The sequence below is a fragment of the Carassius auratus genome, chromosome 28, assembly GCF_003368295.1.
Source record: "Carassius auratus strain Wakin chromosome 28, ASM336829v1, whole genome shotgun sequence".
Lineage (NCBI taxonomy): Eukaryota > Metazoa > Chordata > Actinopteri > Cypriniformes > Cyprinidae > Carassius > Carassius auratus.
In genome coordinates this window covers 13,333,922-13,357,598 of record NC_039270.1, presented here as the reverse complement: position 1 = coordinate 13,357,598, position 23,677 = coordinate 13,333,922, and the positions used below count along the sequence as shown (strand labels likewise).

Sequence of the window (23,677 nt, the reverse complement as noted above, 5' to 3'; positions counted from 1 at the left end):
TCAGTGCTCTGCTATACAGGAGCGCGCGCTCTTCCGGCAGAAGTGCCCTCAGGACCCATATAAGGAAATTCCGCTCCATCTAACGTCACACAGAGCCATACTCGAAAAAAACTTTCCGAAACTTGTGACAAACCGGAAGGAGTATTTTTGGAACAGAAATACTCCTTCAAACGTACAACTTAATTTTTGAAACTTTGTCCATGTTTAGCATGGGAATCCAACTCTTTAACAGTGTAAAAAACTCAGTATGCATGAAATAGCATTTCACCCCCCCTTTAATTAAAAGTTCAAAAGACCGCAATTTATTTAAAATTGAATTCAAGGTGTAACAGCATGTTCTTCCTGTGGTCATTGATGCTTTATAGATTTATTCAGTTCAAAGCTGTCAAACAGTTCAGCAAATTTGTCTTTCACACTCTGGTGTACCACTTTCTATCCATATTTCTAGAAGCTCACAAACTTTTCACTTGGAAAACATAATCAATGCAAATTAAGCACAATACAGAATAAGTGCAAACAGATGTTGTATGAAGGACAGAGAATATCAGATATTCCAGCACAGAATGCAATCGGAACACACAAGACTTCCACAAGAGTCTACAGGTGAGAGCTGCCATCATAAAGAACAGGTCTAGCAGAGGTGCTTCTTGCATTGATGGAGAGAAGAAAAGAGCCATGATCCGCAGCACAGAAGGAGAAAAGAAATCCTGGCCTACATGTAGACTGTTAAAACATTTATGGTATGTGTGTGTGAACAACTATTGGTTGAAATGCATACATGGTTAAGTTATGGTTGCATACATGGCTATGACAAGTCTGATGTCAAAAAGTTTGCACCAATGTCAAAACTTAGAAGGAGATAAAGTAGTAATTCCGTAGCGTTTACTTGTGGAGTAGGTACTGAAAATCAGTGATCTTGATTTAATATAAGGAAGCATCCCACTAGTCTACTTAAAACAACATCTGCTGACTGTTTTTACAGAAATCTTTGTCTCTTCTGTCAGAGGTCTGTCACACTCACCAATTAAGAACAGAGGAGGGATGACGGATTAAAGGACTGCCTCTGAAATTTTTCTCAGACATTCTCTCCCTGTCATGTGATGCAGTACCACATTTTGGCATGCAAATTCATGGAATAACGTTGCACTTTCAAACCAACTATGCAGGAATATGCTATGTATAGTAGGTAACAGTATACATGAATGAGCAACCTTTGGTGCAAAAAGGAGTGAACATTCATTACATAAAAATAATAATCAAAATCATAATTTTAAACTGTAAACTAAATTACACATTGCTATTCATTCATTCATTCATTCATTATTTCATTCATTCATTGCTAATGTAATGTTTCCTGTTTTTCAATAAAATGCTTATAGTGTATCATATCATCAAAGGTTGGCAACAATGTTTATATCCCCTTTAACAAATCAATAGTGGTGCTCTTGAATACAACCTCCTCCTACACGAATGAGGAAAGACCAAAATCTCCAAAACTGAGATTCTGTTTCAATAACATATTTCAAATCAGCAATAAAATCAGACAAAAAATGGCATCATAAATTTTTGCTTTAGCAGGGAATGAGTTCCTGGGGCAGTTAATGCTCCCCCACTGCTGCTGTATAGCGACATCCTCCTGATTCTCTAATGATTTTGCAATTGAGGCTTATGGCTGAAATCTGTCTAGAAATTCAGGTAAGGGGACTTACCTAAGTCTCTGAACATACAGTTGCTTAAACCATCCACTCATCCGCAAATAAACAGTGCCTCTTCATTAGTGGTTTAAAATATTTCTGGCTAATAACATACAAAAGTTTTAACAATTTCTTGCAGTTATACGTATAAAGCACGGAAAGCCACACTTCGCATATGTGGCACTTTCAAATGTTAACTTGGCAACCACAGTATATACCGTATTGTTACAAAAAAAGAACATACAGATTCGCAAACACAGGTGGAGCGTGTGTAATTTATTCACAGTTTGAATAACTGTGGAAAGGAAACGTTATATTATTATTATTCATTTCTAATGTTTTAATTAAATTGTAATAATTGTAAAAAATTCAGTCCCATTAAACATAGTTTATTAGCCTAGATAACACCCTGGCTCTTGCCTAAAAAGACACGATGTTTGTATTTAATAGATTTGGCTGCTTTTAGCCTTACCCTGGAGTTGGTTCATCCTCCGCCTATGCACAAGCACACACAACAACATGCTAAATACAGTGGAAAAAATAAGTATTGAACACGTCACCATTTTTCCCATTAAATATATTTCTAAAGGTGCTGTTGACTTGAAATATTCACCAGATGTTGGTAACAACCCAAGTAATACATACATACAAACAAAACAAAACAAACAAAAGTCCAGAAATTAAGATAGTTTTGTTTGTAAGGATGGATTATTTGGGTTGTTACCGACATCTGGTGAAGATTTCGATTTTTTTTTAAATAATCTGTACTGAATTTGCAGGAAAATCTGCAGAATCCTGTGGAACAGATTTGAATGTGCATTAAATCGGCTTCATTCAGGACGGTGACGAGTCTGCCTACAGACAGGAGAATAAAGAGCTGGCTGTCTGGTGCAGTCTTAACAACCTGGAGCTCAACACGCTCAAAACTGTGGAGATGATTGTGGACTTTAGGAAAAACCCCACTGCTCTCCCCCCACTCACCATCATGAACAGCACTATGACTGCAGTGGAGTCATTCAGGTTCCTGGGCACCACCATCTCTCAGGATCTGAAGTGGGACATTCACATAGACTCCATAGTTAAAAAGGTCCAGCAGAGGTTGTACTTCCTTCGCCAGCTGAGGAAGTTCAACCTGCCACAGGAGCTGCTGAAACAGTTCTACTCTGCCATCATTGAATCTGTCCTCTGCACTTCAATAACTGTCTGGTTCAGCTCAGCTTCTAAATCTGACCTCAGAAGACTACAGAGGGTAGTCCGGACTGCTGGGCGAATCACTGGTACAACCCTCCCATCTATTTAAGAACTGTACTTATCCAGAGTGAAAAAAAGGGCTGGCAAAATCACTCTGGACCCCTCAAATCCAGCACACTTCCACTTTGAACTATTGCTGTCTGGTCAACACTACAGAGGTCTGAGCACCAGATCGACCAGACACAGGAACAGCTTCTTTCCTCAGGCAATCCATCTCGTGAACATTTTACAATCAACATTTCTAACCCTAGTCTACTGTAACCCGGGTTACTAGTGGTTAGTAGCAGAGAGAATAATGAAGCAAATATGAGATTAAATATGTATCTGTGACCTAAATATAATATATTTATAATCATAAATCTTTATAAAAAAATATATATATATATTTATATTAAGGATTATAAACTCATCCAATGAAATTGCATTTTGAATGACGTCATTACGTTTTCCGCTATCGCGGCAAATTAGAACGCAGCGCGCGTTCCAGATCCTTCTTTTTTTTCCGTGAACTTGAGAGGAGAGCAGATGGCTGTCGCTGATCCAAGAGATTTAGTGCTTCAGAATTGAAAATAAATGACGTAAGATCAATTTAATACATCCCTATATCGTTATACATCAATTATATAAAATTTAGTATTTTTGTAACCGCAGAACCAGTTGATTTATCTCGTGTAACGTTCTTAACGCATGTTGGTAGCGCAGTTTTAGCGTTAGCATAATGCTAATGTAAATTATCTTACATACATATTTCTAATGAAGGACTGAGAGAAAAGCAGGGTGTGTCTGAGGGTGATATCTTCTATAACGTGGATCATTGGGAGTTTTCTGGATTTTCCATATACATTTGAATGAGTTTCCTTGGTGAGTTGATGTGGTTTCATTTTATTTCCTTTACAATATGGGTTAAGGTTTTGTTAAAAATGTGTTTCATAAATTAACCATTTATTTGGTGTGGTGTAAATGATGGAAACAGACCTAAGAGTGAAATAGAGACAACAGTAATGGTAATTCCTGTGAAATAGCAATAGTTAATATGCTTAGTGTGTCAAACAAAGAAATTATACAAGTGACTGCATAAAATTAAAGTGCAATGCTTATTGTTAAAAAGAAATACCAAAGAAGGAAAAGAAAAAACTTGTACAAAGAAATTTCATACACAGAAGTATATGAATGTATATTGTTTATTTGAAATTTGTGTTGAATCAGTATATACATTGTAAAGTGATGATTGATTATTTCTTTATTTATTTTTTTTTTTGCCTTGTGTTTTCAAGGCCAGTTTTTTTTTTTTTTCCTCTCTCTTTGCTGTTCCATGTGATGTTCTGTTGATGCTCATCTACTGCATGTGGCCTGTTCTGGATACGGATCAAGTGAAGTGTGAACCTTTTCCTGGATCGTGAACTGTCTCAACTCTCTCCTGTGCGTGTAACGGTGGAGTTTGGACTGGCGAGCCACCCATTGGCTGAAAGTTGAGAACATTCCTGTTTTGAAAGAGCACCGAAGTTGAACTTGTTCATCTTCAAATGGTAGGAGTGGAATTTTAGACTTTAGAGACATTGGATTTCATTACTTCCTGGATTCTTGGACTAAATTTATGAACTGCCTGTTTTTTTTTGTTTTTTTCCTTCTCCAAGAATGATTCTGATTTGTTTGTTGCAAGCAGTGGACTCTTGTTAAATTTTGAGGTGTTCAGACTGAATAAAATTTTGTTTATTGGGTGTTTTAATATCTTTAAGAAACTTTCTTGAGGTTTATGGGTAAATAATCGCTGAACAATTAAACTAAGATTTAAATTTAGGAACAGAACAGTTAAAAAAAGAAAAGGTTGATTATAAATTAATGATAAACTGCTTTAAAATTTAACCTGTTGAATTAGATATCAACGAGGTAGAAAAACGGAAGGGAAACGTCAATTTACTTTCATGAGTTATATTGCTATAAGTCTGTAAGGGAAAAAGAACGTGGTACAAATCCTTATTATTGAATGCAACTAACTGAGGTTATTGTATACTGAGTGTGAGGAAACAAAAATGTTTTTTTTTGTTGTTGTTAATTCACTGTTAAAATATAATCTTTCTTATTCGTACCTCAACCCCCGTGTCTGAGTGGTTCACTGCTGTCGCACATCTCTCTCCTCGGACGAACCTAGACTGCTGAACTTACTGGTCCATTGACAAAATAACTTGAAAGATATTAGGGTGGCACGTGTTACACTACATTTCAGTTTGCACATAATATATCTGTACATACAATTGTTAATTTGTATATTTTTATTCCTTATTTAATTAGTTATATTTTCTTTAAAAAAAAAATATATATATATATATATATATATATATATATAGTTTTTTTTCTGTTACTGTCATTCTGTTACACTGTGGAAGCTTCTGTCACAAAAACTAATTCCTTGTCTATGTAAACATGCCTGGCAATAAAAAGCTCATTCTTAAATGGAGCAAAGTATACTACAACGGCTGTTATAGGTAAACTTATAATTAATTATTTAAAATACTACATAAGTGAACAAACAAGAAGTTCTGCATGCAGATTCTGTTTAGACCTGCATATATACGATGATTGGACAGTTATATCCACTGTCTGTATGTGAGCAAGTGAGTGTGTGTAAAATGGCTTTGCCCTGATCACTCAACCTCAGAGGTCCTCCTTGCACTAAAAGCTTTTTTAATTATGAATTCCATTAGTCTCTCTGTCTCTCTCTTTCTCCACCCTCTACACCCCAGCACCTAAACCCAACTGTGCATACTAACCTGAAACACACAAATACATAAATGCACACAATATAAAATGAAAATAATAAAATACAAAAAAGCTTCTTAATAATAAAGCACCTAAATGACTGTGAAGATGCTCCTGTCCAAAGCATCTATCTTTAAATAAATAAACAAACAAACTGCATCATTTAGAGATAACACCAGAACAGGCTCCATAGCCCTTAACGGCATGAGTCACATCAGATGGAGATAAGTAGCTGGGATTATTGATTTTTATATGAAGTGTATTCACTCGCTTTTAACCAAAGTCTCTTAAAGCCATTTATCCTCATCGACAGACATTAAACATGCATCACTGCTGTATTAATGAGGACTACTATGTCTGGTTCCACATCTTTGACAGTATGACCGAGTCAGAAAATGAAGAACAGAGATGACCTTCATGTTTAAAGGATCTTGGTAAAATTTCCAGAGAAAATTACTGGGGTCTGGACTTTTGGATGTATTTGAACCTATATGTAACCAAACCATCACAAGCCCTGGTTTTTGCTTTCTCCTAGACATATGAAAACACTAATTCAATTGTCAGCTTTTTAAGTTGTGTATACCCTTTTTTAGAAGGTCATGGCTGTTTCAACCTGATCGTGGCAAAAGGGCGATGCGGGACCAATGCACACAAACACTCACATACACAGAAACCTCTCAAATTACACTTCCACGGAGGCCATAGTCTGTGTGTGTGTGTGTATGTCTGTGGCAGGGGTCTGAACTGTTTCAATAGATTCCACATTCACCTTTATCAAAGGATTCTCATCCTCTTTCAACAGAGCGAAGCATGTCTAACGGCTATTCTTCATGTGTGCATCTCTGTCAGCAAAGCAAAACACCTGCGGTCTGCCTCTCTCCCATGAGATCCCATTACTTATGTTAAAAATGCTAACAGAACAAATGCTAGCAGAACATTTTTAACTTCAAGAGATAGCTCATCTAAAAATTTTTATCATTTACTTACCTTAATGTTCTTCAAATCTCTTCTGCAAAACACAAAAGGAGAACATGATTAGCACAATGAATTGGATCTGAAGTGTTTTAAGCATCAAACAGGACACAACAGGACCATAAGGGCATTACAATGCTCCATAATTGTTTATACTCTCTCAAATTTCGATATCAAGAACAAACTTCACTTGAGGAGGACAGATGATAGACATTTATTTCTAGATAACTCAAAGGCTTTTTAAACAAGCACATAATTAAATGGAGAGAATGTAATATATAATTACAATATATACAATACATATAAACAGACAAGTGATGCTGTCAGGCTCAGAATAAGATGGAATAATCTTTAATTAGCGTGCATGAAGTATTATCTACACTTATGAACTGTATAATGAGCAAAAAACCAAGGGAAAGCCAGCGCCAGAGACAGGCAGAAACAGACAGGCAGACACAAATGAAATAAGTATGGCGACGTTGTAGTTTTATCTCTATGTTTTTATGTCTTCTGCGGGCATATGTGGGCTTATATTAAGCATGCTGATGCAGTCTGATGAAGTCCATTTAAGGCTCAGATCAATAGAGGCTGTAGAGGACAGACCTGCTTGCCCCTCTGGCCCCATCTCATCATCAAACCCACAGTCGGATTCGGACTCAAGCAACAGACAGTCATTGGAATAAATGCTGGAGTCTAATGGCTTATTGTCATATTGATTAAGTTGTTTGGTGTTCTTTAAATGACAGCCACCAGAGCGAGTAAAAGAAAGGTAGTTTTGAAGAATAGATGAGAAGAGAGCAAAGAGAAAGATAGTGTGGTGTGAGTGAAAAGGTGAGGAGACTGCTGAGTTGAGAGCTTGGCTTTGACGGTGTCTGGAAACAATTCCTTTAAAATGAAAGAGACAGGGGGAAGACAAAATACACACCCATTCCATGCTGGTCCCCTGTAGCCTCCGCTGGTCAGGTGTCAGATACTTTGTATATTAAAGAGAGAGAAAAAATCAGTTGCATACAACAAAGGACAAAATAAGTAATTCTCAGATCAAAAAGATTTCAGACAGAAGGAGTGTTTGGAAAACCTATGCCACTTGGTTACAATTGCATTGCAATAATTATACACCTAAGCTTTAATTCTAGTAGAAAAGGTCACATCTAGTGGTGTTCATGTGAGTTACTAATAAAAAGATATTTAACAATACCAAATGCATCTTAATCTGGGATTAATGTAGTCTGTTGTGTTTTAAGTAAACGTGAACAGAAGGGGAAAAATAGATTATTGTTCAAAAGACGGTCTATGAGATTTAGTTTTTGAAAGAAGTCTGTTATGCTGCCAAAGGCTTCATTTATTTAATCAAAAAATACACTACAGCTGTAATGTTGTCAAATATTATTACATTTAAAAATAATTTAATCAGACATTTCTACTATTCAGTGTCACGGGATCCTTCAGAAATACACTGATTTGATGCTCAAGAATATATATATATATATATATATATATATATATATATATATATATATATAATCTTTAGTTATCAAACTAACAAGTACAAATATTTCTAAAGCATTAATTAGTTAATGAAATATAAATATTATTTAATGGACCTGAGCTAACTTGAAGTAACAAGGAACAGCTGTATTACAGTTAACATTGACAAAGAATAATAAATACTGTAAAAAATGTTTTGCTCATTGTTAATGTTATTAATGCATTAACAAAAGAGTTATCAACATTTCTTATTATTAGCAGTGTTGAAAACAGTTGTCCTGCTTGCTTAATATTTTTGTGGAAACTCCACATAATTCATTGATGAATAGAAAGTCAAAAAGACTAGCATTTGTATGAAATTATAACAAATAATAATAATAATAATAAAAACTTTTGTAATAATGTAAAAGTCTCTTTTGGCCAATTCAATGTCAGTTTCTTAAATATTATTTTCTTGAAAATATATTAATGCCACAAAACATTTGAACAGTATCTTTTTTGTCAAAATATCAAATTGCATTACAGAGTAAATATAGCCAGACAGCAACCAGGACAAATCATTCCTGCAATAATTACAGTCTGACAATCAGCTCCCTCACACATACACCTGTAATGAGTCTGTCTATTTAAAGCAGCCAAATGGATCAACCTCAGTTAGACTGTTTGTGAAGAGAAAAACTGGATGCTTGCCTTTCTTTTCATTCTGTGCCATCGTTTAGAAAAGGGGCAGCAGATGAAACAAAGAAAAAAAGCATGAATAAGGCACTGATGAAGCCTGATCCTCTAGAGCTCAAAGAGAAGTGAACTCGACCTCTGCAGGCCAGCTCTCTAGTACCTTCTTCCCTGCTCTCCTCTTACTGACGCTGCAGCGCTTTCATCCTTCATCTTCATACCTCTCATGTCTTTCAAGCTGAGGGTTTGATTTGTAATCTTTCTTTGTCCCATCTGTCCCCTTCTTGATGTTATCTACTTCCTTCTTTATACCTCTAAAGTCTTAAACATAATTTAACATTTCACAAACAGTACTCAAGCGGAGTGAATGCTGTTCATGTGGAGAATTGGAGATTGGGGGATTGCATCGTATATTTCTGCATGATTTGTAACAGCTCAAAACAAACACCAATCATATGCATTTTTTTCCTCACTGATTATGTTTACATTTGTGATCTACATTTTTCCTCTCCTCATCTTACACTGTTGAGATTCAGAATGAGTGTGTATCACTGTAGATTTAGTGATGATGTTAAATTGAACTTGCCTGAACAGTAAGAGGCAGCTGTGATTATGTTTCTGAAACTGATGGCAGTTCGGCCACCCTCATTCTCCCAGGCAGGTTGCCTTTCTCCTTTATATCCTGTTTCTCTGTGCTTTGGTGCCTCATTCTCTCGCTTTTTTCAATCTCCGCCCTGAGGAAGAAAAAAAAAAACAGCCATGGGGGACATATCAGTGGGAGTGAAAACATCAAGATCATTTGAGCTGGAATAACTGAGCGAATGTCACTTACAGTTTGATGTCAAACCACCTTTAAAAAGCACATGCTGTGTCAACTGCTGAGAACAGAATTAAACTAAACTTTCAAGCCACTTACACAGTGACATGGAGACTATGGAGAACATATGGAGAACATGCTGGTCTATTTTTCTTAAAGCAATGGTGCCCTCTTCAGTTGCTACAGGTTAAACACACCTTCTAATTTAAAAAGTGAAAAATGTCTCTTCGCAAATAAAACCAAGATAAATGCATGTGCAAATGTGTTGTACTCATAACTAAAATTAAAACAGAAACCAATCCCAAGAAAGAAAAATGGAAGAAGAGAGACATCTGAATATAATGTTCACATAAGATCCTATCTACAGTATTAAGATACCTTCATCTGGATGCTGTTTGAAGGCAGTACAAATATACACAGCCATGTATCTGACAAATCTTAGTCTACTTTTGGTTGAAACTATTAAAATGGCATCTGATAAGAGTTGTGAATTAATCTCTATAGAGATATATGCATAGTATTCATAAAATATTGACTAGTGTCATCTCTTAAGCTCGCTGGCTTTTTATGCAGCCTCAAACCTTTAAGAGTGCTGAGCAGTGAAGCAGTAAGACGGCTGTTGGGTGAAGTAACAAAACTCAACACAAGATGGGGCTAGTGTCCTTTCTAACATGTTCATAACTTGCATTGCACAGTTGTCTCCTCGTTGGATAACCCGCTGTCTCCTACACAGCTCACTCAAATGACATTAGCAGTGTGAAAGAAGATAAAGCCACTAACGCCCTCAGTCCTGATCCCTACACTAATGCAGGCTCATAGACACACACAAACACAACACTATTTCTTTCAATCACTGATACACGCATACACACACTGCATGGTTTGTAACATCATCCTTATGCATAATTACTTTTGAATACTGAGGAAGAGGTTGATTTAGTAACAAAAGAAAAAAACATGTCTAGTTCACATTTCCTCAAAAATCTATTAATAGAGAAGTATAATCTCTATGTAAACTGCGTAGTTTCTACTCCATAAGAAAATTAAGCATGTTTTATGACTAATAAGATGGATAGAAAATGTGACATATCCATGAAGCATGAAGCAAATCTTCCCCTTCAAATTCTCAATACAGTCATGCGTTTAAACGTTTGACTTTTATTTTTTATTTTATTTTTTTGAAACTCACATTATTTTCTGTAGCCTGAATGTAAAGGTGTTTTTATTTTAATCTATAAAGGCAAATACAGCCAATACCACCATGATACAAATAATTGTATTATTTAGTTATGGGGTGAATTATAACCTGGACATGTCAGTCACCCCAAAATATCTCACTGCAAATAGCAATGCAAACATTTTTACGGAAGAAAAGTATGTGTATGTTTTATCACTCTCTATTAAACATAATTTATGAGGAAACATCTGATTAGGGGAAGAAATGGCTTACTAAGTCTGTTGCTATAATATTCTGTGTGTGTACGCTAAGAAACAGCTGGAAAGTGACCTTTGACCCTCTGAGGTCACTGTACATCCCCTGTCAGATATTAATATTGAGCTTTAAAGCAGTGTGTGCGTGAATGATTAAGCGGAAGTGTGTTTTCTTGGTAATGGAATGGCAAGAGGGCTAAGGGTCAAATCCTTTGATTGAAACCCTGGAGATTGTGTCACAAAATGTGAAGATCGAAAAAGTAAAAAAATGGAAAGAAGAAAAAAGACAAAACGAAGGGACAATTAATGATGTTTAACAGAGAGAAATTAACCCCCCCCCCCCCCCCCCAAAAAAAAAAAAACAGGATAAGAAAATAAATTATGGCTCAAAACAAAAGTGTGGCAATCAAGCAAGTGCTCTCAGTTGGCTCTGGTTCACGTGATCTGATTTCATATTAGACTCACATAGTAAGGCAGAGGATATCGGGCTGTTTCCAATCAATAAAGCTAAACAAATCCCATCGCAATAGGCACAGTAGGCCTCTCCTAGGGCCAATTACCAGTTAGGTGGAGGGAGAGCATCTTTGGTGACAAAATGAGAGACAAATAATCCAAAACAGATAACAGAGGTGCACTGATGCAGACAAACCAATAAGAATAGCCCGTACCTTGTGGCAAGGTACCCCTGGCATCAGGTTTAATGACCTGTGACGCTCCAGCCGTCAGCACGCTGCGAGAAGGACATGTTCCTGGAACAAGGTGCATATCAGTCATTTATCAACCCATCATCAATTTACAGAGATATGTTATCCAAAAACATTCAAAATAGCAATTTATTCACCTCAACATCGTTCAAAACCTGTACGTTTATTTAGTTTTTCTGTGAAAAGGCTCAGTAAACATTGACTCTCAGTGGAGGGGGAAATACTGTAATGAAAGCGAATGGTGACTGAGGGCGAAAGAGAGGTTTGAAATGACATGAGGACAACATAAAACAACATTCTTTTAACCTTAACCTATCTACCTATCTACTAGATCTATTCTTGTTTTATGTCTTATATAGACATTATTTGTTCTTTGTTCATGCAATAGTCAATGCTTTGGCAATCCTGTCATGTCAAAAAAAGCAATAAAATAAAATAAGAGAGAGAGTGAGACAGAGACAGAGACAGAGAGAGAGAGAGAGAGAGAGAGAGAGAGAGATAGACTGGGGGTTCTGACGAGGGAGAGAGAAAGAGAGAGGGGGGTTTAAAACGTCATTCCGTGTGGGAGCCCTGATATGTGCGACACTCGAGGAGTTTGCGCTCCGGTCAGGCTCGCGCACTGGGATCCTAACCGTCACCAGCACATAAAAGCGCGGATAACGGAGATGATTCCCCTCACACAGCAACACGACACGGAGCAAAGTGTGCGCAGATGGCAGCGAAGAAGTGTCCTGACAGTTTCCACACACCTCTGGATGTGACGCGCTCCAAGTAGCGGAGTTTACCGTGACAGACCGCAGGTGGGATTCCCATAAGAGAAGAGCTCGGGTTTGACTTTTTGTTGGACATGGGACCGGGTCTCAGCTGTTTTGGATACGGTACCGGAGGAACCGCGTCTTCTTGAACGGAGAGCTGTCGACAGTAGGACACCGACGAGATGCGCTCCGACCACGGCTTCATCCTGCTGCTCCTCAACGGGACAGCCTGCTTGGTGAGCGGCCAGGGGGGTGATGTGAGGTCTAAGGGGTGATGTTAAGTTTCAGTCTTGCGTTTATTGAACCGAACGGCGTCTTTGTCAACGGTTGAGTGGTGCGCTTCAAGTAGCCGTCACCTGCGCGTCAAGGGGTGACCGTTAACGTCTTCCCGCCGTGCGCTCGCGCTTCACACTTGAGGGCGGGAGTTTAGGGTGGACTCGCTCGAGCGCGTATTGACTGTTTTTTGAACGTCACGGTTCGCTTCGCGCGCAAGGGGTCCCATGCCCATTCTGTGTGAGTGTGTGGAGAGAGGAGAAGAGAGGGAAAGAGCAGCTCCGGTGAGAAAAGCGAGAGGCGTCGCGATGCTGATTTTTCGAGGGGGCACGGTGACAGTAGAGGCTCACCTGGAGCCCTAGGTAGACACACAAAGAATGTAACTATTCTAAAAACTTTTTGTGCAAAATACTTTAAAAGCAGCCTATCACATGAGTGAGAGTCCTGATAATAATTTCTACAGCACAATTGTGAGTGTGATAATGCTTTTAAACAACATCTTTAATACGAGTAATTAAAAAAAGCTAGTTTCACCCCAGAAAGACCATAAAAAGTTAGTTGTCTTTTAATAATCAAATCACAGAAGGAAAACTGGCCTGGAACAGTGTGTGTGAGTGGAACAGAGCACCTGAGAGTCTGTAATCACTCCACTCCACAGGTTTTCCATTTTAACAATTTAAACAATCATGTTAAAATAAACAAATAAAAAAACTAGTTATTATAAAAAATTATAAAGACTTATAAAAACGTAACTCCATGACACTCACATACTCTAATCTGCATAGACAAGACCAAAGACAAGTGGTGTGACACAATCTGATATAAACTTGAAGATAAGATTATTAATTATATTAAAAATAATTATGAAGTTGCTGTTCACAGCGCGAGGAGACCAAAGTTAAAATTCCTGACCTTTCCTATATTTTAAATAGACCAAAACAAAAATTTGGCATTTTGTGAAAATGTTTCCATTTCTAAAAATACGATTTTTAGATTATATGTAAAAAAAAATAATCTTCGTTTTAAGTGAACTAAGGCACATAATTAATGGGAGGCCTAACTCTAATTAAAAGTTTTGGGATGTGTGAATGGATGATATCTGAAACATCATTTTACAATTTTTTGGTCACTACAATAAGAAAAGCAATTTTATGAATAATATTACTATAAATATCCATGGCTCTCCTGCATGGCTGTTTTGTGAATAAGACAGATGGTACTCTAACAATCCTATAGACCAAGTTTTGTTGAAGAATGAAGAATGCCTGTAGGAGCAGGATGTCCTCAGTTTCAGTTGTAATCTTGGCACACTGTACAGAGCTTACACTGACCTTGGTGTACCTATAACTGATCTCAATGGGTAAAATATGCCAGAGTATCTGTTAGAGCAAAGGTTGTGTATGGCTGCCTGTTTTTCATGCACCTGCTGTGAGGGTGTTATAGCTTAACACCCGCAGTCTAAATTTAATCCCCCTCTAGCAGTCCCTGTGTTACAATTATCTGCTGTGTAGCTGGAATAATTCATGACTTCTTCTTTGACACGTTTTAATCCTCTTGTATTCTCAAGGGATACGAAATGCTGCCATTAAAGTGGCAAAAAAAGAAGCATATCAGAATTAAAAATCGAAACAACAAACAAGCATTGCTTTATTTGCAGTTAAATTATGCCACATACTGGAACTTTCGGTAGGATGTTGCATTAGTACAAATCCAGCTTCCTGCTCTAAAGCCTCCCATTTGGCTACTAACATTTGTCCATTTCGAAAGGGGGCGGACAACTAATAACCGTGACAAATCTTCCCTAGATTAATTACAAAACACCTACTTGTAATTAACTGAGAAGGGGCTGCCAGTGAGAAGAAATTTAATAAGGTCACATGCCCTTAAATCTCTAAACCAGGTTTGGATTTGGAGGAGGGCAGTCCTGAGAGAAATAAACAGCACACATACCAGGGCATCACCAATCTTCTGGCCTGGCAAATTTTAATAAAGAACAAACATTTATTTATTTATTTTTTTTACAGAAATGTATCACAGCGAAGTTGATATTTTTTTTCCTTAGTGATATATAAAAAAAAAAAACCCTGCCAAGAAAAGAAACAGGAAAAGAGCAGACTCATAAAATTACAGGTGAAGGTTATAAGGAATTTAATTAAAATACCATACACGGTCTGCCTTTTGTAACTTGCAGAATGCTGTCAGTGCATACCTTTAGATATATAACATCAGGAAGACACTAATAATGTAATTATCCAATTTAGCTTACGGCATTAGGTCATTTATCTGCTACATTACTTAAAAACTGAGGGAGAGACAGACGCGAGAAAATGGCTTACGCATTCACACCTCAATTGGGCATCATGGGTAATTCATTTGCTGTGTGACAGTGATAAATTATAGAGCAATCAATAAATTATCCCTTATTAAACACTATTATGCCATTATTATTAATAGACATGTAGAGCTCATTAATAATCAACCTTAATTTTCATCAGCTTTATTGAAACGAAAGGGCCTGCTTTAATAAAGCCTTCAAGCTTTTGCCTAGTTAATCACAGGAGCTTTCATTAAACCTATGGCCTGTGCCATGAGCTGACTGAGTTTAGCATCTAAGAAAATCCACCGATCAACTGATGCTTATGAGGTTAGAAACATCTAAAACCTGGCTGCATACATATTGCAGAGTTAAAGGAGCGAATCCACTAAATTATCATTTCGTGTGTGTACTGAATACAGAAGTTACTCTTGAAACCATAGCAATGTTTTGCCTGTTTTATTTCAGTTTGGTTCTGTACACACTATATAGACTTAAGATGCCAATAAATATAAATTCTAAAAATACAAAAGATCATCATCTTATTAATGTTATTTTGAATGATTCATCCATGCATATGCTTCATTTTTTAAATGTTTTTTAGTCAACTTATTCTTCCTTGAAGTGAAACGACAGATTTCACTCTTTCGCAGTATGTCTGATTTCTCCAATCATTCAGTCTTTTTAAAACCCCCACTTTTAAGCCCCAAGCTCACACTTAAATCTGCCACCATCCAATCAATGACTGAGAGATTGAAAGACAAACTGAAAATAAATAACCAAATTGAACAGATATATGTTGCACACATATATATAAAATAATATATAAATTCATATAAAATATGAAACAGTATAAAATAATAATACATAACAATATAAACTAATACAACATAATACAACAATAATTTGAAATAAAAAATACATACACATTATTAATTGCTTTATTTAATTAATTCCTCTTCTTTAAACACTCACAGAATCAACGGTCATCTTTTGCACCCTCTTTCTCTCCTGATTGTGATGATTTAAGTGATTTCTCTACAGAACAATGTCATACAGTCAAGAGCTTATTGCAGGCAATTACCATGTTAAACGTGTTTATGCTGATGATATTGGCCCAGCATCATTCTCATTATGAGCTCATTAAATTAATACAGTTACAAGATGTAATTTTTCAGAGCAGGCAGTCCACTTTCTACACAGTCATGAGGGAAAATAAACTACACACCGACATTAAAATCAGACAACTCCGGTCCATCTGTCTGGGCGTGTGCAGTAAGCTTTGGTTTTGGCATACACAAAAATGATAAAAAAGACTGTTTGTTAAAGTGTATGCATTTGTTCTGGTGTAAAACACCAATTCAAACACTTTTTATTAAATTCATGCAACCAATATTGATGAAAGTTATTTGTGTTTTCAGGCTCATTCTGATTGGATAGTCATACTTCTTAAGCTAAATCGTGATTTCACCAGGTACAAGATGTTCCTGCAACAACATTCCAATCAACCAATCAGAATTAAGATATAACTTTTCAGGAAATATCTTTTTTATGCTTAAAATCAGGGTTAGGTTCTACACTCTTGTTAATCAGATATCATTTCACACTAATTTTAGGAATAAATTATTTTAGGGTTAGGGATTGGGTTAAGTCTATATTTTCGGACAAAAATGTTGATCCAGGATCATCAAAAGATGTTGATCCAGGAACATGTCTTACTTCACAAAATCACGGCGACCGACAGAATAGACCTGAAGCCATTATGTAAAGTGTTTCAAGTGTGATTGTGTTGCAAGGTTTTAAGCTCTGTTTGCGTGCCATAAACAGTCCGATATTCTCTGATTCACCTGTCCAATGACTCGTCTCTTCTGTCCCTCATGGTCTGCTGCCTTGTCTGGTCAGATTAACTGTAAACTCTCCCCTAGATTGACCCACAGTTCATCTTGAGACAGTAAGAGGGCATGTTAGTCACTCAGGCAAACAAGACAGACAAAGCAAATTACCAAAAGGCACTGTAAAATACATATCTTAAACACTGCTACCTGTGTGGTACGCATTAAATGCTGATGATTTTATGTATTAGCATGGACTGACTGACCCCTGGTGGAGCTCATGTACTGTAGGCTTCCCATCCACCTCATCTTATCCCAGAAATGGGCATCATTGATATGGCAGGGTTTCCCTATTAAAGATAAACTAGAGAAACAACAGGACAACTAAAATAGCACAGCTTCTATGCATACATTATTAAGCCCTACTGTCAACACCTAATAATATCTCAGTTAAATGTCATTATATAAATATTGAAGCACTGCTTAATTGACACTATCTCTGTGCTAGTGAGCATTGTTATATTACACTAAACATAAAAGGCAAGAGGTAGATTTGATTATAAGGCTATGACATTAAGGCCGTAAACACACAACACAGAAAATGCACTGCAAGTTCAAGTGCTCTTGGGTCACTGTGGTGGCAAAAAAAAAAAAAAAAATATATTAATAATAATAAAGCCTCAGTACTCAAGGGGGCGACAGAGTTACCTTTGTCATTTCATGTCTGTGACATTAAACCAGATGTGTTGCTGTTCAGACAGATATATCATGAGAGCAGGTTACCTGACATAGCAAACTGGCTGTTAAAGGTAAAGCCTGATTTACACCCATTGCAACAACACTGAGAATACCACATGTACTTATATAGCAACATTGATTGTTTTGTTTTTAAATGCAGTGATACCTGAAAATGTGTGTGCTCATGTACTCAAATGAGTATCTGGCCTTAATGTTAACCATCTGCTTGAAACAACTAGCATTTCAAATATGAATATCATAGTCAGAAAATCACTGACATTACAATCATATACAGTTTTCAATTTCTATCTGATGTGTTTCCTCATTGATAAACATAACCAGACAGAAATAACACATGTATGACAGGTAGAGAAAGAGAATAAAAGTGTCTGCACACATACAAACATTCATAATTTCAGTAACACTAATGTTCTTTACATTAACATTGGTCTGTGAATTATGAATTATGTGAACTAATTATATGAATCTTATTAACTATCAATGCACCATTTTACAGTAGATTTATTGATTTTCTTTAAATGTTAAATAAGATATTATACTTCAATTAAATGTTAGTTTATTCCAATTTGCTTAGTGTTAATGTTAGTTCAATAATAATAAAAATAAATGTTTAATTGAAAATGCAGTTTACATTTAGAATATTATGAATTAATAAGATTAATAAATGCTATAAATGCATTGTGTTCAACTACAAGAACTTGACAGTTTATAAAATAAAATGTAAATGTTTTTATTTTTTTCATGCATTAAGGAAAATAATTAGATTTGTACATTTTCAGGCTTTTAACGGTATTGCTGATTCAAAAACACCTTCAAATTATGCTTCAGGGTTTACCTCCCGGGTGGATGTTAATCAATACACAGAGCAATCAGTTTTCATCTAAAAGAAATGAACTGCTGGACCAATAATGGACTTGGAAAGCAGGACAGATTTGTTTGTGTCTGAGGAGGTTTTGCACTTCAAATAGTTTCCCCAGGCAGAAACAGACTTGTAGAGAGGGGCAAAGATGAGTTTCTTCATGGACACAGTGCTACATCCAGTTTATTTGAAGCAAGGACATCTGTCACCATCTGTGAGAGTAGACAGATGGTTATTGTAGTAGCAGAGCATTGCAGTGACCTCATCAGGGTGTGACAAAGGCATCTGCTGACATCATTAGGGTGTAACACAGGCATCTGTTTGCGAATCCTTCAAGGCTGGATGAAAACAGTTATATACTGCTTTCTTATTGTTCCTCCATGGTGTCCACTTTGATTTTGATTCTTGAAACCTAAAATCCTTAAGTACTTAGTGAGCTGTCAAGGTTTCGCTCTGAGGCCGCTAACAAAGACAGTTTGAAAATATTAAGACTAGTATTTAATTAAAATGTTAAATATTTTCTAATAGAAATTGCTTAAAATATGTCAGTAGGATTTTGAATAGACATACTGTAGTTCAGAAATAAGTTTAAAATCAGCCTTGACTTTAGCTATTAGATGTGGAGAGCATGGTCTCATTCAGACCTAGAATATAACAGAATGTGGTTGATGTTCTTCAGGCTTCCCTGAGTGGTATAAAATCTTGAAACAGCACTAAAATTATCATGTTCACCATACTTTTCCTTTGAAATGGTATCACTCCTAGAGTCATCCCTTAATACCAGACAGGACTTTTCTTACTAGAGAATTTATCAAAGGAGTCGGTTAAACAATTTCATTCCCCACCCTTCTTTTTCTCCTGCTCTCTGCATCTCTCTCTCCCTCTCTGATTCTCATTGCGTCCCATGAATGATCCTAACAAGTGCAAATGGGGTCAAATAGATGAGATCTAAACTGCCTGTTAGAGCCTGTCCTATAGTGCTATGGAGAATCCCATTACTCTGGGCATCAGCTGTGCTCTCAGCCGTGGAGGAAGGGAGAGAGAACAGATGTAGTTTAGGATGGTGTTTGTGTCGATGACATAGAATCAAACCTCTCCCATTAGACTGTCTTGCACCGCTGCCACACATAGCCTTGTCGGATCTTAGAGGTTCACCCTTTATCACCCAGCCTTCACCCTACTTCACTCACAGGGTCGTTGCTAAAATCCATCGAGTCTAGGACAAAATGTGGTCGCACTTTATTTTACAGTACGTGTACTTACATGTACTTATAGTGTACTTACAGTGCATTTATCTAAGAAAGTTCTGGTAATACAGGGTAACTACATGGGAAGGGTTAGGTTTAGGGGTAGGTTCAAGGTAAGTACCTAGTTATTACATAGTTATTGTAATTACTATAATAGTATGTACATGGGGAACAGGACTGTAAAATAAAGTGCTACCCAAAATGTTTATGGATACAATGAACTGTGCCTCTCAATTAGCTTTGCTTCAAGGATCAGACGGAATGTGCAAAATTAACATAACAGAGTACATATGACAATTTACATATAATTGTTTACCGTTTTGATTGTTTTCATGCTCTTAGCAGACAATGTTTAAATAGCACACAGTCTGTAATTGCAAGTGAACACATTTCATTTAGACAATATTGTCTTTCTTTGCTTCTTTTATGTCTTTTTTTCTGACTTCTAAGGATGCTACAGAACCTGTTTGAGTATAATTAGATGCACAACCTTTGGCATCAAAAACAAAAGATATGGAATGTTTTGTTGTTCACAACCCAATCAAAAAAAGTGTTGCAACCAGCCAACCAATCACCCCGTAAGAAAAGAGCCTAACAATTATGGCACTGCTAACACAAACTATTTCTCTCACCATGCCCAGCCCACTTTACTCTTCCCGGCTCATCTATACCTGCCTCACTTATCACAGACCAGATTGTGCTGATTTGCACCCATACGCACGTTCACTCTGTCAATACGGCATAATGCAAAAATTTGATAGCCAATTCAGGCACCACCATCTAGCCTTGAATACTGAATTAGCCCTCGGTCCACAAGCATCGCTGAACCTGAATCCATCCAAATCCTTTCAGATGGTCAGTTCAAGTGAGACAATCTATGGTAAAAAAAAGGGACAAGGAAGGAAGAGACTGATGTTTGTCCAGTAGCTGGGGCTGAAGTTGTGGGTGGGCGTAAGGTTTTGCTTATTTGGCTCTTGTGACCCCACTGAAGCCAGCATAAATTATTCATTAAGAGTCAAACGGCTTGTTTCTTGTGAAATTACCTTTCTCTCCCCTTTGTGTTCTCTCCCTCCCTTGCGCCTCTTGTCTTGGTGTGGAATAATTAGTTCTAAGGGCAGAGCCGTTTGCAGATTTTAATCATGTAACAGAAGGAAAAATCTCCCAGCGTGAATGGATGAGGTATGTTGCAGAGAGAGAGAAATAAATGTGTCGGTGAACACTGAGTGGGATTTGGGGCCTTTAATTAAAAATTGATGTCATATTAGAGATGGAGATTTCAATCCAACAGCCTGAGGAAACATAGGAGCACACGGCTCTTATTGGGAGACAGTGTGAGAGAGAGAGAGAGAGAGAGAGAGAGAGAGAGAGGTAGTTTTCATTGCGTCCTGTCTGCTTCCCGTCCTCTCCCTCAATTATATGGAGTGATTTAGAAAATGAAAATCTCATCTCATACATATTGTTTTCTGCATAATATTCAAACTTAATTTGACACTCAGGTTAACAGCGCAGTGTGTTTCCACCGGGACATAATACAGTGTGTGCGTGTTTGTCAGTGCGCAGTACCTTGACATTCAGAGGCTCAGAGGAGGTTATCAACTGAATCATAGCACTAAATTAAAGACATATTGTCAGACTTATTGACATACACTTGACAGTTACTTTGATTCATTTTCTACCTTCCTCTTTGGAGATTTGTAAAGAGCATGAGATCTGCCTTGTCAATATCTTTCTTTCTAAGATTCAAAGGCTGTGGCTGGTGTAATTTTCTCTTTCTGGTAGACAGTAGTCCTTAAAGGGGAGGTGTAATGCTATTTCATGCATTCCCATTTACACAGTTAGGGCCCTGTTTTAACGATCTAAACACAAAGTGTAAAGCGCATGGCGCAGGTGCACTCAGAGCATGTCCAAATCCACTGTCCCTATTCTCTTAATGAGTAATGGGTGATTTTGGGGTGTAACGTACAATAAACCAATCATAGTCTCATCTTCCATTCCCTTTAAGAGCCAGTTGCGCTCGTGCCATGACGGATTTGCTATTTACACGCCATATATTTAATTAGCCTACAAAAAATTATTATGGTTTGCAATCCTTTAATTTTTTATATTTGTCATGTTTGCGTGCTGCTGTGCATCCCTGTGTTTAATAAGCAGGGTGTACACATGATGCGGACCCGCCTATACTAACACGCTCTTTAAATAAAAAGAAATAATATTGCGCCAGACTTTAGACCAGGTTTGAGTTGGTCTATGGCGCAGTCTATTTTCAGCTCCTTAAAATAGCATTGCGCTAGCACTGCGCCTGAACACACCTCTTTTTTAGACCAGCACGCCCATGGGTGCACAAATGAGCACAAATGAATGACGTGGGCCTGGACAGGAAAATTCAAACAGCATCGGACTGAAACTAGCAAACACACTTGCGCTGCGCCCTTGCGTCACATTGCGGTGAGTGCATTATAGGGCCCTTAGAGTTGGATTCTCATACTAAGCGTCCAAAGCCACGCCTCCTGAATGCATGAATGCACACACACCAGACGACCAGAGACAACATTACTTCAATATATCTTCAATATATGTGTCATTCACAGTGTGAGAAACCATTAATAAGAGTAGTACAACACCAGGAAGAAAGATCAGGTTGTTGATGTTTGCCTTTCATTCTCGCTCTGTCTGCACAGTGTGTGTGAACGAACTGATAATGTATCCTGTCTGTGCGAACAGGGTGTGCAGAGGTATGCTGATACAGGTGCACATCAATAAATTAGAATGTCGTAGAAAAGTTCATTTCAGTAATTCAACTCAAATTTTGAAACTCGTGAATTAAATAAATTCAGTGCACACAGACAGAAGTAGTTTAAGTCTTTGGTTCTTTTAAGTGTGATGATTTTGATTCACATTTAACAAAACCCCACCAATTCATTATGAATACTTCATAAGACCAATAAACATAAAAAAAAAAACAATTAAAACATTTAGAGAATTATTGGCCTTCTGGAAAGTATGTTAATTTACTGTACATGTACTCAATACTTCATAGGGGCTCCTTTTGCTTTAATTACTGCCTTAATTCAGTGTGACATGAAGGTGATCAGTTTGTGACACTGCCGAGGTGGTGTGGAAGACCAGGTTTCTTTGACAGTGTCCTTCAGCTCATCTGCATTTATTGGTCTCTTGTTTCTCATTTTCCTCTTGACAATACCTCATGGATTCTCTCTGGGGTTCAGGTCTGGTGAGTTTGCTGGCCAGTCAAGCACATCAAAAATATGGTCCTTTAACCAACTTTTAGTGCTTTGGGCAGATGCCAAATCCTGCTGGAAAATGAAGTCAGCATCTTCAAAAAGCTGGTCAGCAGAAGGAAGCATGAAGTGCTCCAAAATTTATTGGTAAACGGGTGCAGTGACTTTGGTTTTCAAATAACACAATGCACAGATGACATTGCACCCCGAATCATCACATAGTGTGAAAACTTAACACTGAACATCAAGCAACTTGGGCTATGAGCTTCTCCACCCTTCTTCCAGACTCTAGGACCTTGGTTTCCAAATAAAATACAAAACTTGCTCTCATCTGAAAAGAGGACTTTGGACCATCACTGGGAAATAGTCCAGTTCTTCTTCTCCTTAGCCCAGGTAAGATGCCTCTGATGCTGTCTAAGGTTTAGCAAATTCCTCTACACGTCTGTGTGTGGTGTCTCTTGATGCCTCGACCCCAGCCTCAGTCCATTGCTTCTGAAGTTCACTCAAATTCTTGAATCAATTTTGCTTGACAATCATCATAAGGCCGCGGTTCTCTCAGTTGGTTGTGTATCTTTTTCTTCCACACTTTTTCCTTCCACTAAACTTTCTGTTAACA

General features: G+C 37.3%; 1 protein-coding gene and 1 long non-coding RNA gene across 2 annotated transcripts in view; one reads left to right on the top strand and one right to left on the bottom strand.

Annotated features, from left to right (window-relative positions):
- Positions 1-339: 339 nt before the first annotated feature.
- LOC113047633 (uncharacterized) lies at positions 340-7,975 on the bottom strand. Its single transcript, XR_003276328.1, has 3 exons — positions 7,600-7,975; positions 6,690-6,711; positions 340-723 (listed from the first exon to the last, which is right to left on the bottom strand). It is a non-coding gene; the product is annotated as an uncharacterized LOC113047633 (long non-coding RNA).
- A 4,284-nt stretch (positions 7,976-12,259) lies between these two features.
- LOC113046848 (neurexophilin-1) overlaps positions 12,260-23,677 on the top strand; it is a 34,758-nt gene continuing 23,340 nt past the window's right edge. The window contains exon 1 of the mRNA XM_026207904.1: positions 12,260-12,777. Within this exon, the coding sequence (XP_026063689.1) occupies positions 12,724-12,777 (54 nt within the window). The 5' untranslated portion in view covers positions 12,260-12,723. The remainder of the gene's footprint in view (positions 12,778-23,677) is intronic.